Below are 19,860 nucleotides of genomic sequence, written 5' to 3' on the forward strand. Positions count from 1 at the left end.
CCCGCCGGCACCGGAGCTGGAGCCGAGGCCGGGGCCGGGGCCGGGGTCGGGGCCGGGGCCGGGGCCGGGGCCGCGGCTCCAGCATGGAGCAGGGCGGCCGCCGCCGAGCCTTCGGCACCATCTGCCCCAACACGGTTCAGGGCCCGCCCGTCCGCCTAGCCAAGAAGACGGCCCGGCCCGGCGGGGACACGGCGTGGACGCCCCCCGCCGCCCAAAGTCCCCGAGCTCTCCTGCCCCGACCTCGCCGCAGCGGCGCCTCGCCGGCTCCCGCCGCGCCCGCCCTCGGTGAGTCAGTCTGTGGCGGACAGCCTTGACCCCCAGGCGTGTACCCTTCCCCGTTTCTCCTTCTGCGCCCCTCTGGTGTCCCCCACCGTGCTCCCCAGCCCAGCATCCCCCGGCTGTAACACTCCCACCTTGCCCTCCGCCGCGTTCCCCCGGCCATGACCCTTCTCCATCACGTCCACTGTATCCTCCCTGGTGCCTTCTCACCATGTTTCCCAGCCCTGCACCAAGGATGCCCCCCAGCCATGCTGCTCATTTTGCCATGCCCCCCCGGCTATGCCCTTCCCTGCCTGCGCTACTCACCTCTGTCTCTGACTGTCCCCAGTGCTCAGCACCATCAACTGGCAGGATTTGACAGCCTCTGCCCCCATCCTTCCCACCACCCCAGCTGGCCCCGTGACCCTGCAGCAGGTAAACCTACTGTTCGGAACAGCCTAGGCTGCACTTGACACCTGGAGGGGTAGCTCTCTCAAGCAGATGGGGGCTGGCAACTCCCCTAGCCTCCGGTTTCCAACCTGCGAAATGGACACAGCAGAGGACAGCATCTTGTCCCATGTGTCAGATGGGTTAGTGGCAAGGGGATGGTGCCTGGGGGTGCTGGAACTGTGATAAGCTGGTGAGCACAGGCAGCAGACACTGTTGGAACGGTATGAACAGTGGTGTGGGCAGGTCTGAGCACTGGGCCCTGCTCACTGGATCATTTCCTTCACCCCTGCCAGGGTCCCTGCTTCCAGGATGGGCCAGAGTTTGATTTCCAGGAGTTCAGAGATACTGTCGGTGATTTTATACCTGGCAAGTAGATACTTCTCCTTACTTGAGCCAAACGTACCTGCATGTGCACATCTGCAGTCATGCTGCATTTGGTCTCCTCTTTTTTGCTTTGCTTTCGGAATTTTGGATGCCCACTCACTGCATGCTTGTCCCACCATGGGACAGTCTGTAAGGTAGTGCATTCCTGCTCACTCCCTTAGAGACCTGAGTTGTCACTGAGCTTTCTCCCACAGGAGACAAATTAAATCCAAACAGATTTGGGGTGCACAGCTGTCACAGTAAAGTAAAAGCATCTCAGGACATACCAGAGGGATGTTTAGAACCAGAATGGTGGGTTGGGGCTGGGGAGAACAGAGCACATGCATACCTCCATAGTCTTAACACTGGTGGCTATTCCTTCCAGATGTATCCACCTTAATGCCACCATCGCTGGACTGTACTGATTTTGATTTCTCACTTGGTGAGGAGGTGGCTTTTGGCCCCTGCACCCCACAGCTGCAGAGTAGCATGCTGGTGCAGGTGCTCCCACAGCCCCTGTCTTCCCCCGAGCCGTGCTGGAGGGACCTGGCAGACCAGCACCAGCAAGCATTGGGACATGCCCTGGAGGCAAACAGCCAGGTAGGAAACCCAAAGATCTCCCCAGCCTGCGTCGTGTTTGTTCTGCTGCATCTTGCTGAGGCGACTCCAGGGCCCTGGTGTGCAGCATCCCCCAGCCCCTGGATGGTGGGGCTGTCTCAACCACTCCTTTCCCCATTTGTCCTTCACAGCTGCAGGAGACCCTCACACAGAGGCAGGAAGAGCTGGTGACGCTGCGGGAGAGCAACGTGCAGCTGAAGGAGCTGGCAAGTCAGGCCAGGCAGCTGGCCGCTGTTCTTGACGTGAGTGCTGCTCACCATTTGGCCTGGCTGCCACGGCCCAGCTGGTCCCTGGGTGACAGTGTGAAGTCGGCTGCAGAGGGGAACAGGGTGCAGGGTGAGGTAGCACTAGGTGGGACAGGGCCGGGGTGGTGGGAGATGTGGAATGGGATTGTGCAGTGTAGGGTTATGGGAGTTGTGTGGTGCAGGCCAGGGTGGTGTGGGATGGGACGGGGTGGGGCAGGGCAACGTGGATTGGTGCGTTTTGGGGTGAAGCAGTCCGGGGTGGAGCCGGGCAGTGGGGGATCAGGGTGGTACAGTTCGGGGCAGAGCAGTGAGATGTGGGATGGGGCCGTGCGATGTGGGATGGAGCAGTGGGGCGCAGTGTGGTGCGGAATAGGACGGGGCGGTGCAGCGCAGATCGCGAAACTCGCGCTCCCTCTCTCCGGCAGACGCTGATGCTCCCGCAAAGCGCCGACGGGACAGCCCTCCCTCCTCCTCCTCTTCTTCATCCTTTGCCTCCTCCTCCCGCCGCCGCCGCCACCGCCGCCGCTGCCCCGGCAGGGAGCGGCCGGGAAGATGCGGAGGGCGTGGATGCCATGCTGCGGGTCGTGTCGGAGAAGTGCCGCGCCGCCCTGCGAAGCCTGGGGGGCAAGGCGGGGGACAGGTCGGGGGGCAGCCCCGGGGGCAGCCCGGGAGGCAGCCCCACGGCCAAGCGCCCGCGGCCGGGCCCGCGTCTGCACGGCGCCTTCCGCGGGCTGCGCACCGGTCGCGCCGCCCCGCGCCCGGTCGGCGGGGAGCTGGAGGGGGGCGGCAGCCTCCGGGCGGCGCTGGGGGAGGCGGGCGCCATCCGCACCCTGGCCTTCCCGCAGGGAAACGCCTTCACTCTCCGCACCGCCGCCGGCGGGCACCGCTTCCGATGGGTGCCGCGCTGAGACCCCCGCGGCCCCGGGCTCCCGTGTCCCGGGCGGGGCGGAGGGGGGCCTCTGCAGCGTGAGTATGGCAGCGCACCCCACCCGACGGCACGCTCCCATTTTCTCTTGGAAAAGGGGCATTCGCCCTTCCCCTCCTCCCCGCCCCCCGCTGCAGGAGCGACGGGACGAGCGCGGCAGAAGCAAGCCACCGTGCCTCAGCGAGGGTCCTGCGCCGCGGGCACGGCGCCGCAGGCTTTGTAAGCGGAGTCGCCATAGCTCCTGGGTCGGCAGCTTGCCCTCAGTAGCTTGTTAATGAATGTAACAGAAGTAGAAATTAAACGAAGATCTGCCCGGTTTTATCCGGAAGTTTTAGTTAGCTGAGCTGACGACCGTAGCTGACGGGACAGTGGCTGGAGCTGGCCAGTACGAAAGCAGACTGATAGTGGTTAAACACGATGCACCTGCCCCATCGTGGAATTTTACACCCACAGTGTTTACAAAGTGCATTTGTATCGTTCATATGTGCAAGTGTATGTGTATATTTGTACTCGTTGTGATTATTAAATAGTGCTTAAATTGCCATTTTATTTGTACAGATTTAATGCAGACTTCATTTTGCATCAGGTATGCATATTTGCTTTCATTAGAGCAGAGACAGCAGAAAGCAGAAAGTTTTAGAATAAAATATGCTGCTTTCAACATTCAGTGATACTAACTTACATGAAGAGAAATGTAAAGAGTGATGTTAAACTGTTCTGAATGGATACATTTAATTTCACCCACTAGTTTGAAAGCTGAACCACTAATAACACTCATGAAATGGTACCTGATATTTTTATACTTCTGTGACACACAAGTGACACACTGTGCTCCATCCAGGGCAGGGATTTTCTCTCTGTGAAGTTATAATTTTTTCAGCCCTCAAATTTTCCCGTGTTCTTGCATGGGTCCATGCACATTAACAGCAGTCCAGTGGTTACAGACTTTTGTGATGGTTAAACTGACAGTACATCATCACTTCGGTGGATTTCCTAGAGGAGTTGAAACACTGCACATACTGTTGCGCTTTTGGCAAGCAGAGATGTATTCAGAAGGAGAATGGTTGTTGTCAGCACAACGTGTAGTTGTATGGCTGCTCGGAGACTGCAAAAGTGGTCATGGAGTATCTGAGGTCTTCATGTCTGCAGCACTGACATTTTTCTAGCAGGAATGGCACTGAAGCCCTTTCTGGGATGCTATGGGCTCAACCCTGGGATGACTTCAAAGACATTTATATTACTGCAGGAGACCATTGCCACTTAGGCCAAAATCCTGTACAAAAGCTCTGGTTTGACAGCAGACAGAAGAGACAAAAGCTTCCTGTCTGCATTGAATTCAGCAGGGAATAAATTGATAGCAAAAGGTAGATTCTGTATATATATAAACAGTTCCTCTCTGTGTGTTTTATGAAATCAAGCACAAAATGTACGTTGTGTACAATTACGTAATTGCTCATAAGAATATTAATTCCTCAGAAATTAAGTGACACACTAGAAGTGTACACTTCTTGTAGGATGCAACAATGAAATAACCACCCTGTTGGATTGCAACTACTGTTGATCTTGCTGCTACTTCAAGTGTTTTCAGAATTACAAATATGTTTTTACCCACTTTTAGAGTGGACCTGCTATGGCATTTCCACTGATTACTTTCACTCATAGTTTTCTATGGTAAAAGGATCCATGATCAATTTTGAGATATGATCTAAAAATAATAGAAAATGATCATAGATGTATTTTTAAAATCTATTTAAGCCCTATTAATTGGAAAGGCTGAAAATTGATTAATGAGAACAGGATGTTTCTCAGTGAGGCTCATTGGACCATCATCAGACACACAGATACACACTCATAAAAGGTGTTTGGTATGCAACATGGTATGGTCATGGTGTTAGGCTATAAATGTATTTCTAGTGGTACACTGTAAACATCTCCTTTAATCTATAAAGGTGTATTTTGAATTGATACTTATGCATCCACTTCCATACAGGAGCTGTATAAAAACTAGGCAAAGCTCTTGCACAGATTAAAACAGCCCACTTACTGTTTTTGACAACAATAAATTAGAAGGGCTCCTGGTGTCTTTCTCTCAGGCAGGAGTGCTTGGGATCACAGGAAACAAAGCCTGGTCTTCTGATGCCCATGTTTCATGGTTGTTTCAACAGAAGCTGACCCTGGAGAAGCTGGAAGTCTACCTCTAGGAAGCCTCACATCCAATTTTTGCTCTATTTTATGCTTTTATATTTTATGCTTTATGTTTATTGTCTGTACAGAATCTGTGCAGAGCCCCTGGACATGCAGGTGTGATGAACTGAAGAACATGCTGGTTTGTGGTTTATGCTCATTGTGATTTTCTCTCTCTGGTGGTGCACAGTCCAGGGAGGTGGGCAAGACCCCAGCAGAAATAAAGCAAAGTAGATGCAATAACATTTCATGAGCTATTTACCTGCCCATGCTAAGTAAGCTATCTCCACCTTTCCCTTCCCTGCTAGTGCTAGGCCATGGGATGTGTGGCTGTGGAAGTGTGGTGTGGAAGTCTGCAGAACTGCAGACAGCTGGAACGTTTTGAGGTGAAAGAGAAAAATATCTTTTAATTTGTGGGTGCCAAGGTAAGGGTTTACTGACCATGTGCTGAAGATAAGCACACCAGTTCCGTATATACTTTGTCTGGGAAGATGGGTTTTCCCTTGGGTAAAATCCTTAGGTGTTCATTAAAAGAATACACCAGACCTCAAGGTTGATTAAATTTTGATTAAAACTACATACTAGAAAGACAACTAACTTCTAGTAAATAGGTGCGTATTAAGTCAGTAATGTTAAGGATGGAAAAGGCAGAAGGGACCTGGGTGGAGTTGTTTAGAAATGACGTAGGGCTTTTGTTAGAGCTATCATTTGTGAAAGCCTTTTTTACCAGCAGTTTTACTCATCCCTTGTCTAAATGCAGTATCCAAGACTGAATGTCAGCATGGCATTTTTATGCAGGGCTTGCCAGGGTTGTTCAATGTTTCTCCTAAAGCAAAAATATTTCCCATTCACAGTCTGAGCTACTCTCCACACGTCAGTAATAGAAATGGTCTTGATTTGATGTTCATTATCAAGTTGTATGTAAATGCAGGCAAACGTTTGGTGTCAGTTAATTGCTCTGATCACTGTTTTTGAAGCACACGGATTCATACAACTCCCATTCATATTCCATCACAAAGATGCAACTGATGCTCCTGTTGGTTTGCCGCAGACCCTGTGTGGTGGCAGGCAGGCACTGAGGTGACTTGGGTGCTTGTGATCATGTAGAGACCAGACTCTAACACAGCCATCATGTGATAGCAGCAGTACTAATCTACTTCTGTTTGGTTTGGCTCATTTCTCTTTTCTTTGGTGGAAAACGGAATTCCACTGACATTTAGTCCCTTGTTTTCCTGAATATTTTTCTAAAGTAACATATAAATATCCCTATGTCTAAATTCAAGAGAAAGGCAAGCATTTGCAGTCCTTTTCATATGACAGCAGCAGCACTCTTCATCTTTTCTAAACATTGACTTACTTCTGGGCAGCAGCCATTATTTGCATTTTGCATTGTACAGCCTTAACAAATAACTAAAGCTAAAGAGGTCAAAAGAGGCTGTAGTTTGCTTTGGCACAACAATTTCATAGCTGTAGCAGAAACAGTCTTAAAGTCTGACTTGCATCTAGCACCTGTTCAAACTCTGATAGCAAACGACTATTTATGTTCAATATTTACTTTATACTCTTAAATAAAATACTACAAAAAATAAATCAGTAAGCATCTTCAAGGTTTTTCATGTATTGGTAAAACACACGAAAACATTAATTTTTGGTAAAATCTCCAGATTTCTTGTGTGGATAATTCAGTTACAATTAGAACACACTTGTTAAAATAGGTCAGCTTGGATTTTGAGTCTGTTCTCTTTTTCACCCAGTAAATTGTTGTTGCAATTGCCTGTGAGGGTGTCATGATTTAAATTCAGCTGGAAGTTAAACTCCACACTGCCACTCCCTGCCCTCTAGTCCTTCATCCACACACTAGTGAGAGAGAAAAAAGGCAGAATCATAGTTTGAGATAACAATTTACTGGAAACAGCAATGAGATAAGAAAACGAAAAGTAACAGCGGCAATACTACAAACAACAATGTATAAAAGAGGGTGATTGCACACAAAATGTTCACAGAGTCTAACGGAGCAGAACCAGTGTCATGCAGCTTTCTGAGACAGAGAACAATACGGCACGCATGGCCCTTTCCTTCTTGGAAATGAGAATCCCTTACTTGCCACCACCCAGCAGATAATAACCTAGGCATACCCACATGGCTCTGACAGAGAGCCATATACATATACAAACATACATACATACATATATATATGTAGATATAGATAGATACATAAAAATATACACATACACAGGTATTATTTCTGTAGTCAACATCTGTCCCTCCAAGGTGTCTGTTGAGTTCATGTAGTCCATGGCTGTGGGTTCTATCCTCCCTGGGCATCTTCCAGGGCAGGAGGGCTCATGTGCTATTGGCTGTTTGTGAGCTGCACCAGGAGCTCACAACTGGTGTATCTGGAGCAGTTCATCCTTGTTGCCCATGGTAGTTATGGCATACAGTGGCAGTGTCATTCAGCAACCAATATTATACAGTTCAATATTACAGACTCCACCCACCCAAAAATCAAACCTCCTTGAGGTACACATCATGTGTTGGGGCCGTCCCCCTGCCATGTAGTCCTGGGAGAGGGGCCCGGGGGGAGGCACAGGATTTCCCGAGCCCCTGGTCAACCTCATTCCCCATTGGTTGGTTTGTGTTCCCCTGTGCGGGCAAGGACTCTCGGGTCCTGTGATTGCCACAGTTCCTTGGCAGATCCCTACAGTGACTGATTTGTGAGTAAACTCTGGATTCCTCTTCTTGTTTTTGTTTTGCTATTCCATATCTAAATTATGGAGGAACCATGGAAAGACTCTTAGCTCTCCGAGCCGCATATGGACATTTATCTTAAACTTGAAAAGATTCTTGAACAGCAATTTTTGTAAATTTTAGCTTAATTCAAGCTCAAAAGGAACTGAAACACTTCCTGGCATGATTGTTTAAGAACTTTTTCTATGTTTCTTGGGATTTAATTCTTACCAAACACTTCTGGAATTCCTTTTGGACACAGTTAATTTTTGAGTCAAAATATACGCCAATGGAAAAATATTTTCGTGAATATTATTTAATTGCTGAGACTGTTGAGCAATGTCAATTGTGTCTTGGCGAAGGGAAGCGTGCCTCAGAGTCTGTGCGACCCAGGCCACGTGGACCAAGCCCTCTCTGAGCAACAGCAGGCAGTTCCCGCGCGCGGGCGGAGCCACGTGAGCCGCAGTGTCGGCAGCAGAGAGAGGCATGACGGGAGCGGCGGGACCCGGCGGTGCCCGCCCGGCCCCTCGCAGTGCGTGGTGGAGCGAGCCCCGGGAACACCTGACCAAGAGGGGCGGTGCGTGGGCGGCGGCTGGCGGCGGTGGCGGTGGAGCAGAGCTGCGCCTAGCCAAGATGCGCGCTGGAGCAGGGCACAGGGGGGCTGCCGCTTGGGGGTCTGGCCGAGACATGGATGTGGTGCCTGGCAGTGGCAGTGCAGCTGAGAGCAGAGGAGATGGTGCGCAGGGAGCTGAGCAGCTCGGCCCGCGCAGCCCCGAATACGACCCCGGGAAGAGGGCGCAGGCACGAGCAGCCCCAACAGCTCCAACATGGGAGCGAGCGGAAGTGAAAGAGAAAGCAAAAACGCAGCAAGACAGAAAACAGCAGCCACTCGGAAAAAGGAAAAAATCATCATAGCTAAGGTTTTAGGAATAGTAAAATGGTATAATGTTAAAATTATGGTTTACAACAAGATGTGACAACCAATAAGACATATTCGTTCATAGAACTGCTATTAAAAAGAGTAACCCTGAAAAATGCATCCCAAGCTTGGCAGATGGAGAGGTGGTGGAATTCAAAATTGTGCAAGGTAGAAAAGGGTTACAAGCAGCAGAAGTCACTGGGCCTGATGGTGTTTTTGTGAAAGGCAGTGTATATGCTAAAAATCGTAGTCATGTTAGACAATATCTCCATTATAAGCCCCCCCTACAGTCTTCCTTCCCTAATCCCACCTTTCCCTTTTATCCTATATCCTATATATTCCCAGTGTATTCCCAATACATTTTTTCACCCATGGTTTCCCTCACAAAACCACGCCTTTGCCAATTTTTTCCCCAAAAATCCCTTTCCAATGCCGAGTGGGGGATGAAGAGGGGGAGGGAAGAAATTAACTATTGTTGCTTAGAGTTCCAACAGGTACAAATAGAAGAAACCCTCTCCTGCCTCAGTTTCCCCACAAAGCATGCCCAGAGAGTCCTGTCTCCCTTCTGTCAGCCTTAAGATGTTCCAGAGAATCTGTTTGGACATTTAAAGACTCAGGAGGGTGGCTTGTTTTGTTTTGAAACTGTCCTTGTCGTCTCATGTTTATCCAGTTGTTTTCAAGGTTAAGTTTAAATCTCTTTTTGTTAGAAAATAAACAAGTGAAATGTTGGGGCCCTCCCCCTGCCATGGAGCCCTGGGAGAGGGGCCCTGGGGGGAGACACGGGGTTTCCATGCCCCTGCTCAGCCTCGTTCCCATGGGTTGGTTTGTGTTCCCTGCGCGGGCAAAGGACCCTCCAGTCCCGTGATTGCCTCAGTTCCTTGGCAGAGCTCCAGCCATGCAGCTGGGAAAATAACCATCTCTCTGAAATATCTATCAAGAATCGGTCCATATATATTTATTTTCCACAGGCCTCGTTGTCTGATATGCATGTTGCAGTATCCGCACTGTAACAATCATGTTTCCCTGTCCTTCTGAATTACCCACCAAGTGCACCCATGTCCTTGAGCAAAAACAATCTCATGGATGGATTTGCCTTTGCTTGAGGCAGGACTGATCCAAAATGTCTTCCCTAAGAGCCATCCAGTGGTTGTTTCCACCACTGTAAGCACATAAATCTTTCCTTGGTGGGTTTGTTTGTGGTAGTGTGGTGTAACCAGTCTGCCACATCTTGGGAGAACTAGGAAGAGAGCATCCATGGTTAAGTCTACCTCTCGATCATGAGACCATTTGGATATTGCATCTCTTCCCTGGTGACCTGAGGCTTCATGGGTACGCTGAGCCAGAAATAATTCACCCTTGTGTTGCCCTCCCAGATCCACCTGGGGCACTTCAATCTTGGCAGCTCGATCCACCTCTCCATTGCTCTGATGTTCTTCAGTAGCCCAACTCTTGGGTACATGCGCACCTACTTTACAGCCAGCTTCTCTACCCAGGCAAGGTGTCCTGACACACTTCAGCAGCCCAGATGGGTTTCCCTCTGCACAGCCAATTGGTCTTTTTCCATTGGTCCAGCCAACCCTGCAGAGCATTTGCCACCATTGGTGAGTCAGTGCAGAGGTAGAGCACTGGCCATTTCTCTCATTCAGTGATATCTAAAGCCAGCTGGATGGCTTTCAGCTTTGTGAACTGACTGGATCCATCTTGTCCATCAATAGTGTAGGACTCCATAATGCACCTTTCCATTTTCAATTTGTCCCTACAATACAGTGGGAACAATCAGTGAAGACAGTGCATCACTTTCCATTTTCTGGCAGCTGGTTGTAGTGTGGGTCCTCCTCAGCATGTGTCACCTTTTCCTCCTCTAGTGATAATAGTCTGAAATTTTCACCTTCAGGCCAGTTTATGATGACTTCCAAGATCCCTGGGCGACTGGGGTTTCCTATTTGAGCTCACTGTGTGATCAAAGCAATCCGTTTATTCCATGTAGCATCTGTGGCATGATGTGTGGAAGACACTTTCCCTTTGAGCGTCTAGTCCAGCACTGGCAGTCAGGATGCCAGAAGAAGCTGTGCTTCGGTGCCAATCACTTCTGAGGCAGCTTAAACCCCATCCTGAGCTGCCAGGATCCCTTTTTCAGCTGGGGTGTAGCAGGCCTTGGATCCTTTGTATCCTTGAAGCCAGAACTCCAGGGCTCATCGTTGGGTCTCCTGGATACCATTCACCAGGACTCCAGGAAGGACCATTTTCCCTGGCTGCAGTATAGAGCACATTTTTCACATCTTGTCCTGTCCTGACTGACCCAGGTACAACTCCACGAACAACCTCCTGCTTAATTTGTTCAAGAGCTTGTTGTTGTTCAGGACCCCACCTGAAATCATTCTTCTTTAATGTCATATGATAGAGAGGGTTTACTGCCTGACTGTGATCTCGAATATGCATTCTGCAAACCTCACAGCACCTATGAAAACCTGTGTTTCCTACCTGCAGGTCAGTGGGGACATAGCTGCTATTTTACTGAACATGTCCATTGAAATCTGATGATGTCCATCCTGCCATTTTACTCCTAAAAGCTGAAGTCCCAGGCCTTGACCTACTTGGGTTTATGGCAAAACCATCCTTCAGGAGGATCTGGATTATCTTCTCCACTTTTCCAAAAACTTCCCCTTCTGTGTTCCCCCATACAATGATGTCATCTGTGCATTGCAGATGTTCTGGAGCCTCACCCTTTTCCAGTGCAGCCTGCATCAGCCCATCGCAGATGGTGGGACTGTGCTTCCACCCCTGGGGCAGTCGGTTCCAGGTGTACTGCGCGCCCCTCCAGGTGAAAGCACAGTGGCCTACACTCTGCTGCCAGAGGAATGGAGAAAAATGCATTCGCAATGTCAGTGGTGGCACCACTTTGCTGCCTTGGACTCCAGTTCTTACTGAAGCTCCAGCATGTCTGGCATGGGAGTGTTCAGTGGTGGTCTGGGTTCGTTCAGGCCACGATAGTCCATCACCAGTCTCCGCTCCACACTGGATTTATGCATGGCTACATAGGACTGTTGGAGTGTGAGCGAGTCTTTTGGCTCACTCCCTGGCTCCTCATGAATCACGAATCATCTCACAGATGGGGTTTGTGGGATCCCAGCTGGTGTGGTATTGCTGCCACTGCACCATTTTGGTAGCAGTTGGTACCTGTTATTCTTACAACCTCAGCAGTCCCACAGCAGAAGAGTTCTCTGAGACATCAGGCAAGGTATTCAGTTGTCTAATTTCTTTGGTCTCCACAGCAGCTACGTCCAAAGCCCAGTGATGTCCTTTTGGTGTTTGGTTGCATCCCCCCCACACTTTGGCTTTGAGGTGCCATTTACTGAAGCCTGTCCCAGCTCGCTTGGGCAGTAGCTGAGCTGCTGGGGCATGCATGGGAGGACTCCATGGCCTGAGGTCTACAAACAACATTAGTACATCCTCTTAACCCTAAGTACTCAAATGGGTTCAGTGGCTTTAATAGGACCTCTCTACTCAGTCCTAATCACACATGAGTATACGGTGGCTCTGCCTGTGTGGTTTGTGTGGTAAGGTATGAATCTCACATGATTTTAGGCTATCTTAGTTTTCTAAATCATTGAATAGGGAACTTTAAAAGAAGGGAGGGTCTATTTCCGAAGTGACATTTCTAGAGCTCACGAATTAACTGTTTTGCATTTCAGTACTTCGTTGATGTTTAGAACTAGCAGTCATGAAGGAGGCAATAAAAAGAATTACACTACTAACAGAAAATTGCCCATCTTGCTCAAAATTAGGAGATCTGTTCTCTGCTTCAAGTGTTGAAGCATCTGACTTTAAATTAAGCCTGAGCTCATAGGACTATTTATTAATATAGATTGATGGTGAATGCCTGAGAAGTTTAATTCTCAGTTTACTTACTGTCTGCAAAGAGTTTTCTCTTAAAAGCAGTATAACTATGCCTACCCTTCTACTCCAATGGGCTTTCTCTGTCCATCACCAAAGAAGTAGCTTTGTAATTCCCTAACTCAGGTGGATCTCAGGTGGAAATAAATAGATGAAGGTGGTTTCCTAATATATTTCAGTTTGACTTCCAAAAGGTTGTGGCCTTGGGACATTTTGCACCAGCCACTACTGAACCTGTGACACACCACTTCTCAGCTTTCTAAAAGCCCTGATTCAGTTCTTTTTTCTCTTAGGAAATTTCTTCCTATTATTTTCTTCGAAATTGGTTGGTGCCCTAGGGATGACTACACAGGTGATGAGATATAGGCACCCAGCACTTCTATACAATATTCTTCAGAATTCTAGTTAGAGCTATCAAATATGCACTAATATGATCAGAGTAATGGCCAACATATACTTCATCATATTCTGGGGTGTGCAATGCAGAGCAGGTGCATATCAACCAAAGAGGAAAGGAAGAGATGAGGGTAAAATCAGTAGCTGAATCTCTCACACTGGCCTCTTTGTGTAAAATGTGTTATTAATAAAACAGATACAGTGATATTTATTAAATTCTTTTATACCATTTTGTTCTTGGTCTGATTGTCTCTAGTACACTTCCATTTTTGTGTATGTTCATACCGTGCTTCTCTTTTTAATTTTGTGATCAAATTTGTATCTCCAGGTGAAATTCAGAGTCTCCTTTGTCTCAGTGGGCCTTTGGGTAGGTTCAGGAATCCCGCAGTTCCAAGGTCTTTGCAGGACTAGAAACTCATAGTGTCTCTGAGAAGAGCTGGAATGGACTTGTATCTCTTGTGAGGGGAACGGAATTTTGTGAATTGTGGGTTGACAGAGATGATTTGACCTGTACCTATACAATGAATATCAGGGAAGGGTTTAGGGGCCTAAAAGAGTGGAATAGTTGAAATAGTTGAACATGTCCTACAGAGTAAGGTACAAATTGGGTATCTTCAACATTAAGTTTGTAAAGTACTGAGGGCGCGACTTAACCTGTGTCACCTAAAAACTGCGTATCTGTTTTGCTGAAGTCACTATCTCGATAGGGAGGTGAGGCATATTTTCTGATTGTATAGATCTATTTTGATCTGATGATTGTAAATGGATCAATTTTAAAAGAATGAAACAGAAAAACAAACCCAGAAAAACATTTTCACTGAAAGCTTATGAGTTCAACTGTATCAAAAACACAGTCAGACACGATTCCGTAAATATTAGTCTTTGGCAGTGAAACCAGAGACTTATTTCCATGGGAAATCATATGGAGATGCAGCAGAACTTCAGGGAGTCACAGGTGTTGAAGCTGAACCTGTCAGCAATTACTTGAGTGAAACACAGTTGCAATGAGAGATGACAGTGCTTTTAAGCTGTATAGTTAATTACCCTTATCCAGGGAAGAATGTTAGAAACCTTGCCCTGTGTTCAAGACAACATGAGAGGAATCACCTACAGCAGATGCCTGAAGCCTTGGATATAGTTGCAATTCATAGTTATTCAGAGACATAATTAGTTTTTGCAATACTTAATTGTACAATAACATATAGCAGTTTGGTACTAGTAATGTAGAAATAAGTATTGTGCTATCAATAGAAGCTGCTAGGGAAGCTTTGGAAAGAACCCCATCCGAGTGGTATTTTGGCAGTTTATTAACCCAGACTCTCAGGATTCCAGGATGAAATATTATTTAGGCACACAGTTGGCAGCTGGCAATGAACCCAGAGGTTATTTTGTTGAGTTGGAGTTTACCCAAGGCTAAACAAAATGTAGTTTTACATTGTATGCACTCCCTAACGCCAGCACAGGATCCCAGCATGTTGGAAGCCTTGACTTAAGACTGCAGCAGTGATGTGCTGAAACGGATTTGCAGTGTGCACAAAAAAAGGGAGAATACGCTGAAGAGCGAAACCCAGCAGAAAGGCCTGGGATGGATGACCTAGCAGGACAGCTTTTGATGTATCCATGGAAAAATAAAACCAGAAAATTACTATAGTGTGCTGATGAAGAAATAGACTATTGTTTTATGAAAGCTGAAGGTCACATTAAAACTGAAAATCCTGGGAGTCAACTGTGTGTTACATAAAAATTAATATAATTTATCAAACTGCACTTATCCCTTGGTGCCCTTGTTTTCTTAGCTTTTTTTTCCACCTCTCTCTTTTTAAACCCATAAAACCAGAAAGTGACAGGTGACACAAATTCCTCCCTGAGCTAAATAGAACCCTGATCTACTCACGTATGCTTGCCAGCCAGGCTTGTCATTATTGCTAAATTTAATGTTGGAAATAAAAGAGGTTTAGGTACAGGTGAAAGTGGGGCACAAATGGACAAAAATCAGAAAAAACTGTATATAGACAGTATTCAATCTTTTATATGCCAGTCTATGCACATAATATCTTGCTGTGACAGAATGCAACACACAAGTAACGGTTACATTTTTTGTTGTTGTTGTTGTTTTCTCACTTGTTTGCATAGGAGATGTAATTTTCCTTAATGTTTGGGATTCATCTGAAGAGTAGTAGCAGACAGTTATTTCTAGAGCTCACTCCCCTCATGTTCACAACCACTTATACTGTGCTGGCAAAGATAAATGTAATGGGAGATTTCTAATGAGCAGAGTGCTGGACTGAGATGCTAATTGTTGGCTTTAATGTAAGCCCCAGCAAAGAATCAGCAAAGCAAGGAACTATTTCCTCCTCTTGTCCTCTTAATTACCTCTCCTTTGTACAGCTAAAATGAAGCTTTGAGTTCATTGTACAGCTAAAATGAAGCTTTGAGTTCATTGCCAGAATATTCCAGTTACCTGGTCAACAATATTTCATTCTGGAGTCTAAACAACAGCTGCTCACTGCAGTGTGAAATGATGTGATGAGAGCAGCTACACGATTGAGTCCCTCTTTCTTTCCAGATTCTTTCCTTCCCCTTGCTTGCTTTGCTTTCTATTGCAGGTAGAAATACTTGAGGGTCAAAACCGCCTTTAATAAATGAGAACCACCATCTACTGCAACTGTCAGCTACTTAGAAAGGCCCAGTGTCTTTTCTGTACTGCTGTGAGAACTGCTCCTCTAACCCACTCAGAAGCACTTAAGCACTGAGCAGGCAAAAAGATTGGGATCTTTCTGGTATACCGGCTGAAAACCTAGAGAGAACAATGAAGAAATACAGGAAGAAAATTTAAGATGTTTCCATATCTCAGGATCTCTGCTCAGTAAGCATATAACAAAGCTAGGACATAATTTTCCCTCTGGCAGGAAGTTGGAGGCCTTGGTTCCCAGAAGTCTCTTTTGATTGCAAATGCAAAATGGAAACAAATTTTCACCTCTATATATTCATCAAATTTTTCCACATATTTCGAAACTCAATCCTGTGGTAAATCTTATTCAGATCCCTCACATTGTTAAACGGTAATCCTTTTCTCAACACAATTTGTTGCACCTTTCTTAGTTTATCCTGGGTGTTACAGGCAAGGACTACATCATCTCTGGATAAGTATTCAGTCCAATATGCCCTTGATATCTAAGTCCCTGTGCTCGTTAGCTAGCAAGGTTTCTCAAACTAGGCCTTTATTTAAGCAAATGTTTCCTAAAAACTTACCTAAAGGCCAGTTTTGTTCACTTCCCTCTTTCTCTGACACGGAGACAATGTCATCTATCACTTTTAAAACAATGTTCTATGACCAGCTCTTGAGATCTCCCCATTTGCCAGAACCTGGTGTAAGCTACCATCACATCTTGTCAGCAATCATTTGGCAAGGAACACTGTCATTATCATATCCTGAAATGCTTGGGTCCAAAAAGTATTAGTGGTCCTTGTTCAGCAGCCTGGATGTGATGAATCCAACTTTACCTGAAATGTGTTTTTTCAGTCAGTGCTTAATTCTCTGATAGTGTTGTGAGGCTTGCTGTTGATGTCCAAACCTCACCTTCAAACTATAAACTTGTATTTTATCTCGATAAATTCTGACATATGATGATGATGGCAATTTTATGTTAAAAGACCTTAGGGATAATGGATGAAAAAAACCCGTTACTATGGTATTTATAACCTGAATACCAGCTTTTAAAGAAGTACCAGGCACAACATATCAGCACCACCTGCTGCCAGTGAGGACAAACTACATGGTGTCTTGCATATCGGTTTGGTAGGACTTTTACAGTGAGCTACAAAATTTCAGCAACATTTCTAGTATTTAAACGAATTAGCTGAGCAATTGGCTGCATAGGTTCCATAGTGAGGAGCCTAAAATAAGTCCACCATGAGAAAGAAACAAAAACACTTAACCCAGACGACTTCACTTCAGTTTGAAGACACATCAGTGAGGTGCTGGAAGCATTACAAAAGTGATCCACTTAGCTGTGTACAACTTTTCTAAAACAAATCGCCTTTGTTAAAAATTCAGTTACAATCTCAAAGGGACAACAAAGTTCTTATTCGGCATGCGATTTCCAAAATACCATGTGCTTCAAGTGAAGAAGAAAGTATTAAGGATATCCTTTGTGTTATAATACCTTCCTAACAATCCAACACATCCTCCTCAACAAACACAATGAAGTTCAGACTTCCCCATGGCACTCCTGCTTATTTTTATTTACCACTGACTTCACCTAGGCAGCTACTTACCTTAAGGCTGCTACCAAATGTAATGTCTTGGCATATTTCCCATTTGCTAATCAGTGTTCAGTAGAAATTTTGTAGAAAAACCTCCAGATCTTTTCTTATAATATGTTCATGGTGCATGTGTGCATGGATGAGTTGAAGGTTCACAGGTAGGAATCACTGCTTGTAACACCAGTTGCAGTGGGTCATAGTATTTACTCTTTAATGAATTGTTTGGCATTAATTAATCCTAGTTCTCTCGAACAAAACCTTGTTGACTTTGAAAGACTTTTGATTTTTATTCCAGTTTACGGCCATATAGTTCTCAACTGCAAGCTCTTTCTCCCCTCTATCAAACAAATTGCACGGTTACGTCTGAAAGAAATTTTCAGTGTGAGAAAAAGGTTTGTTGAGAGCCTCAAACACTGGTCTGATAGGTAATAGTTCAATACACTTCAGTTGAGTGTTGGTGATTTATTGAGTGTTCAAGCGAGCTGGCTTTGCAGCGCATGCCAGAGTCTGCTGTTAGGCAGGGTGACGATATTTGGCCGTGCTCGTTAAACGTTAGTCTTGTAGGAAAAAACTCACATTCAGTTAAACGAGCAACTGAAGCATTGCAAACAATCCTTTGTGAAGCTATGCTAGCAGTGCCTTGTGTGCTGTTTGTTTTACAGAAAGCATTAAGAAGGTGCTGAGTGACCCAGCCTCTTTGTATGCTGGGTGTGCTTAGTTGCGTCCTTACCAACACAAAGGGAAGTAATAAGGTGGCAATTTTTGAAGGAGTTTTACTTTGACTCGGCAAAACAACTCTATCATCTGATATTTAATTATTGCTTATTACACATGCATCAATAAAAATATCATCATCTTGCTTACACAGTGTTTTGCTGCAGATGTGAAGTGTGAAGCTGAAAAATAGAATTAGGTGGGAAATAAGAAATTACATAAGAAGATTTTTGCAGAATATTTTTTTTTATTGGTTCAAATGATTATTTTCCAACGGAAAATTTAGAAAAATCTCTCCTGTTTTCTGGAAGCAGTAAGAAAGTGAAGGATACTTTCAGCATATTTTAAAAAGTGGGACTCTGTTTCTTACTCAGAAAAGAACAATTTTAATGCTGTTTCTTAGATCCAAAATACAGAAATAGGAAAAATGGGCTCTTTTACATGCTGTGTGTTTGTCTGCACCTGTCTCTTGAAAACCTGGGTGGTGTCACTCCAAATTCTGTGACAACTATGACAAGTACTGAAACAATGGTTCTCAACTTACTTTGAAAAAAAGACACAAATTAAATGTACCAGTAATTCTTCTTTTTCTAACTCTTTTGATTTAACTAAACCTTATCTTTCAAAAAACCATGTTTTACCTTTGCTCTATTGAAGTTGTGCTCAGGTTTTCTTAGTGTGAAGTGTGTGCCTAAGTATGTGTATTGTCCCTCTGGCATGCAAAATCCATAACACACATGCATAAGGAACTCATCTGCTAGCATTAAGTGATTCTTCCCATTTTCTCCTGCAACTTCTGCCTTTGCTATCATGTAAGACAAGTGTGCACAGGGGCTGCGATGCCGTTTGCTCAGTCTCGGCTCTGAGAAAACGGCACTGCACTCAGCTCTCCGTTTCGGACAGCCTGGCTTGAGTGCCTCAGAGAGGCACTGCCCCTCAGACCTCGCTCCCTGAGCGGTGGTGCCCGGCTCCTCACAGCAGGCGAAGCGTCAGTGGGAAACAGCTGATGTGAGACGTGAGGGGTTTTGTGTGCAGCATGTGCTGAAGAAAAGGGCAGAGAATGGCAACAAAGCTGGGGAAGGATCTGGAGCACAAGTCCTGTGAGGAGCAGCTGAGGGAGCTGGGGGTGTTTAGCCTGGAGAAAAGGAGGCTCAGGGGAACCTTGTCACTCTCTACAGCTGCCTGAAAGGAGGCTATGGCCAGATGGGTTGGCCTCTTCTCCCAGGTAACCAGTGACAGGACAAGAGAAAATGGCCTCAAGCCGTTAGGTTTAGGTTGGACATTAGAAGGAATTTCTTCACAAAAAGGGTGATTAGACATTGGGGTGGGCTGCCCAGGGAGGTTGTGGAGTCACCGTCCCTGGAGGTGTTTAAGAAGAGACTGGGTGCTATGGCACTTAGTGCCCTAGTCTAGTTGACATGGTGGTGTTCGGTCATAGCTTGGACTCGATGGTTTGAGGTCTTTTCCAACCTAATTGATTCTGTGATTCTGTGAAGCTGCCCTAGCCCCATTCCAGAGGCAGAGAGCAAGGCCGGAGGTGATGGCACCCCCAGATCGCGGCACGGCCACGGGGCAGCCCCAGGTGGCACGGCTGGGGAGGTGACACAGCGGCCTCGGCGGGGCAGGCAGCGGCTGCCGGGGGTGTCGGTCTGGCGGGCTGCCCGTGCCCGAGGCCGAGCCAGGGCTCTTTGGCACCGGCCGCCGCCGCCGCCCTGCCCGCGGAGCCGCGGGACCCGCCGCGCCAGGGGCTTTGCCGCCAGCCGCGACCGCCGCCGCGCAGCCCGGTCCCGCCGGCGGGACGGAACACGGCTTCCCGCCTCGGCGGGCGCGCCTGCGGGATGCTTAAAGGACGGCGTGCGGCGCAAGGGACGGTGCGGTGGGCGGCAGAGCAGCTGGCACCG

General features: G+C 46.7%; 2 protein-coding genes across 2 annotated transcripts; both read left to right on the top strand.

The window, feature by feature from the left end:
* Positions 1-76: 76 nt before the first annotated feature.
* Positions 77-1,082, top strand: MCIDAS (multiciliate differentiation and DNA synthesis associated cell cycle protein). Its single transcript, XM_042028900.1, has 3 exons — positions 77-285; positions 608-693; positions 1,002-1,082. The coding sequence occupies exons 1-3, from the start codon at positions 84-86 to the stop codon at positions 1,080-1,082; spliced, it is 369 nt and encodes a 122-aa protein (XP_041884834.1). The 5' UTR covers positions 77-83.
* A 335-nt stretch (positions 1,083-1,417) lies between these two features.
* Positions 1,418-3,517, top strand: LOC121665046 (multicilin-like). Its single transcript, XM_042028911.1, has 3 exons — positions 1,418-1,671; positions 1,821-1,931; positions 2,360-3,517. The coding sequence occupies exons 1-3, from the start codon at positions 1,471-1,473 to the stop codon at positions 2,840-2,842; spliced, it is 795 nt and encodes a 264-aa protein (XP_041884845.1). The 5' UTR covers positions 1,418-1,470; the 3' UTR covers positions 2,843-3,517.
* The last annotated feature ends 16,343 nt before the right edge of the window (positions 3,518-19,860 follow it).

This window comes from Corvus kubaryi, unplaced genomic scaffold (assembly GCF_017639235.1).
Source record: "Corvus kubaryi isolate FWS band 111438036 unplaced genomic scaffold, C.kubaryi_AGA036_p1.0 37308, whole genome shotgun sequence".
Taxonomy (NCBI): Eukaryota; Metazoa; Chordata; class Aves; order Passeriformes; family Corvidae; genus Corvus; species Corvus kubaryi.

Bases quoted from the DNA above. Each gene is read 5' to 3' on its own strand.
- MCIDAS (XM_042028900.1), top strand. From the start codon at position 84: ATGGAGCAGGGCGGCCGCCGCCGAGCCTTCGGCACCATCTGCCCCAAC. The intron at 286-607 runs GTGAGTCAGTCT...GACTGTCCCCAG, and splicing joins TCCCGCCGCGCCCGCCCTCG to TGCTCAGCACCATCAACTGG. The intron at 694-1,001 runs GTAAACCTACTG...CACCCCTGCCAG, and splicing joins GCCCCGTGACCCTGCAGCAG to GGTCCCTGCTTCCAGGATGG.
- LOC121665046 (XM_042028911.1), top strand. From the start codon at position 1,471: ATGCCACCATCGCTGGACTGTACTGATTTTGATTTCTCACTTGGTGAG. The intron at 1,672-1,820 runs GTAGGAAACCCA...TGTCCTTCACAG, and splicing joins CCCTGGAGGCAAACAGCCAG to CTGCAGGAGACCCTCACACA. The intron at 1,932-2,359 runs GTGAGTGCTGCT...TCTCTCCGGCAG, and splicing joins AGCTGGCCGCTGTTCTTGAC to ACGCTGATGCTCCCGCAAAG.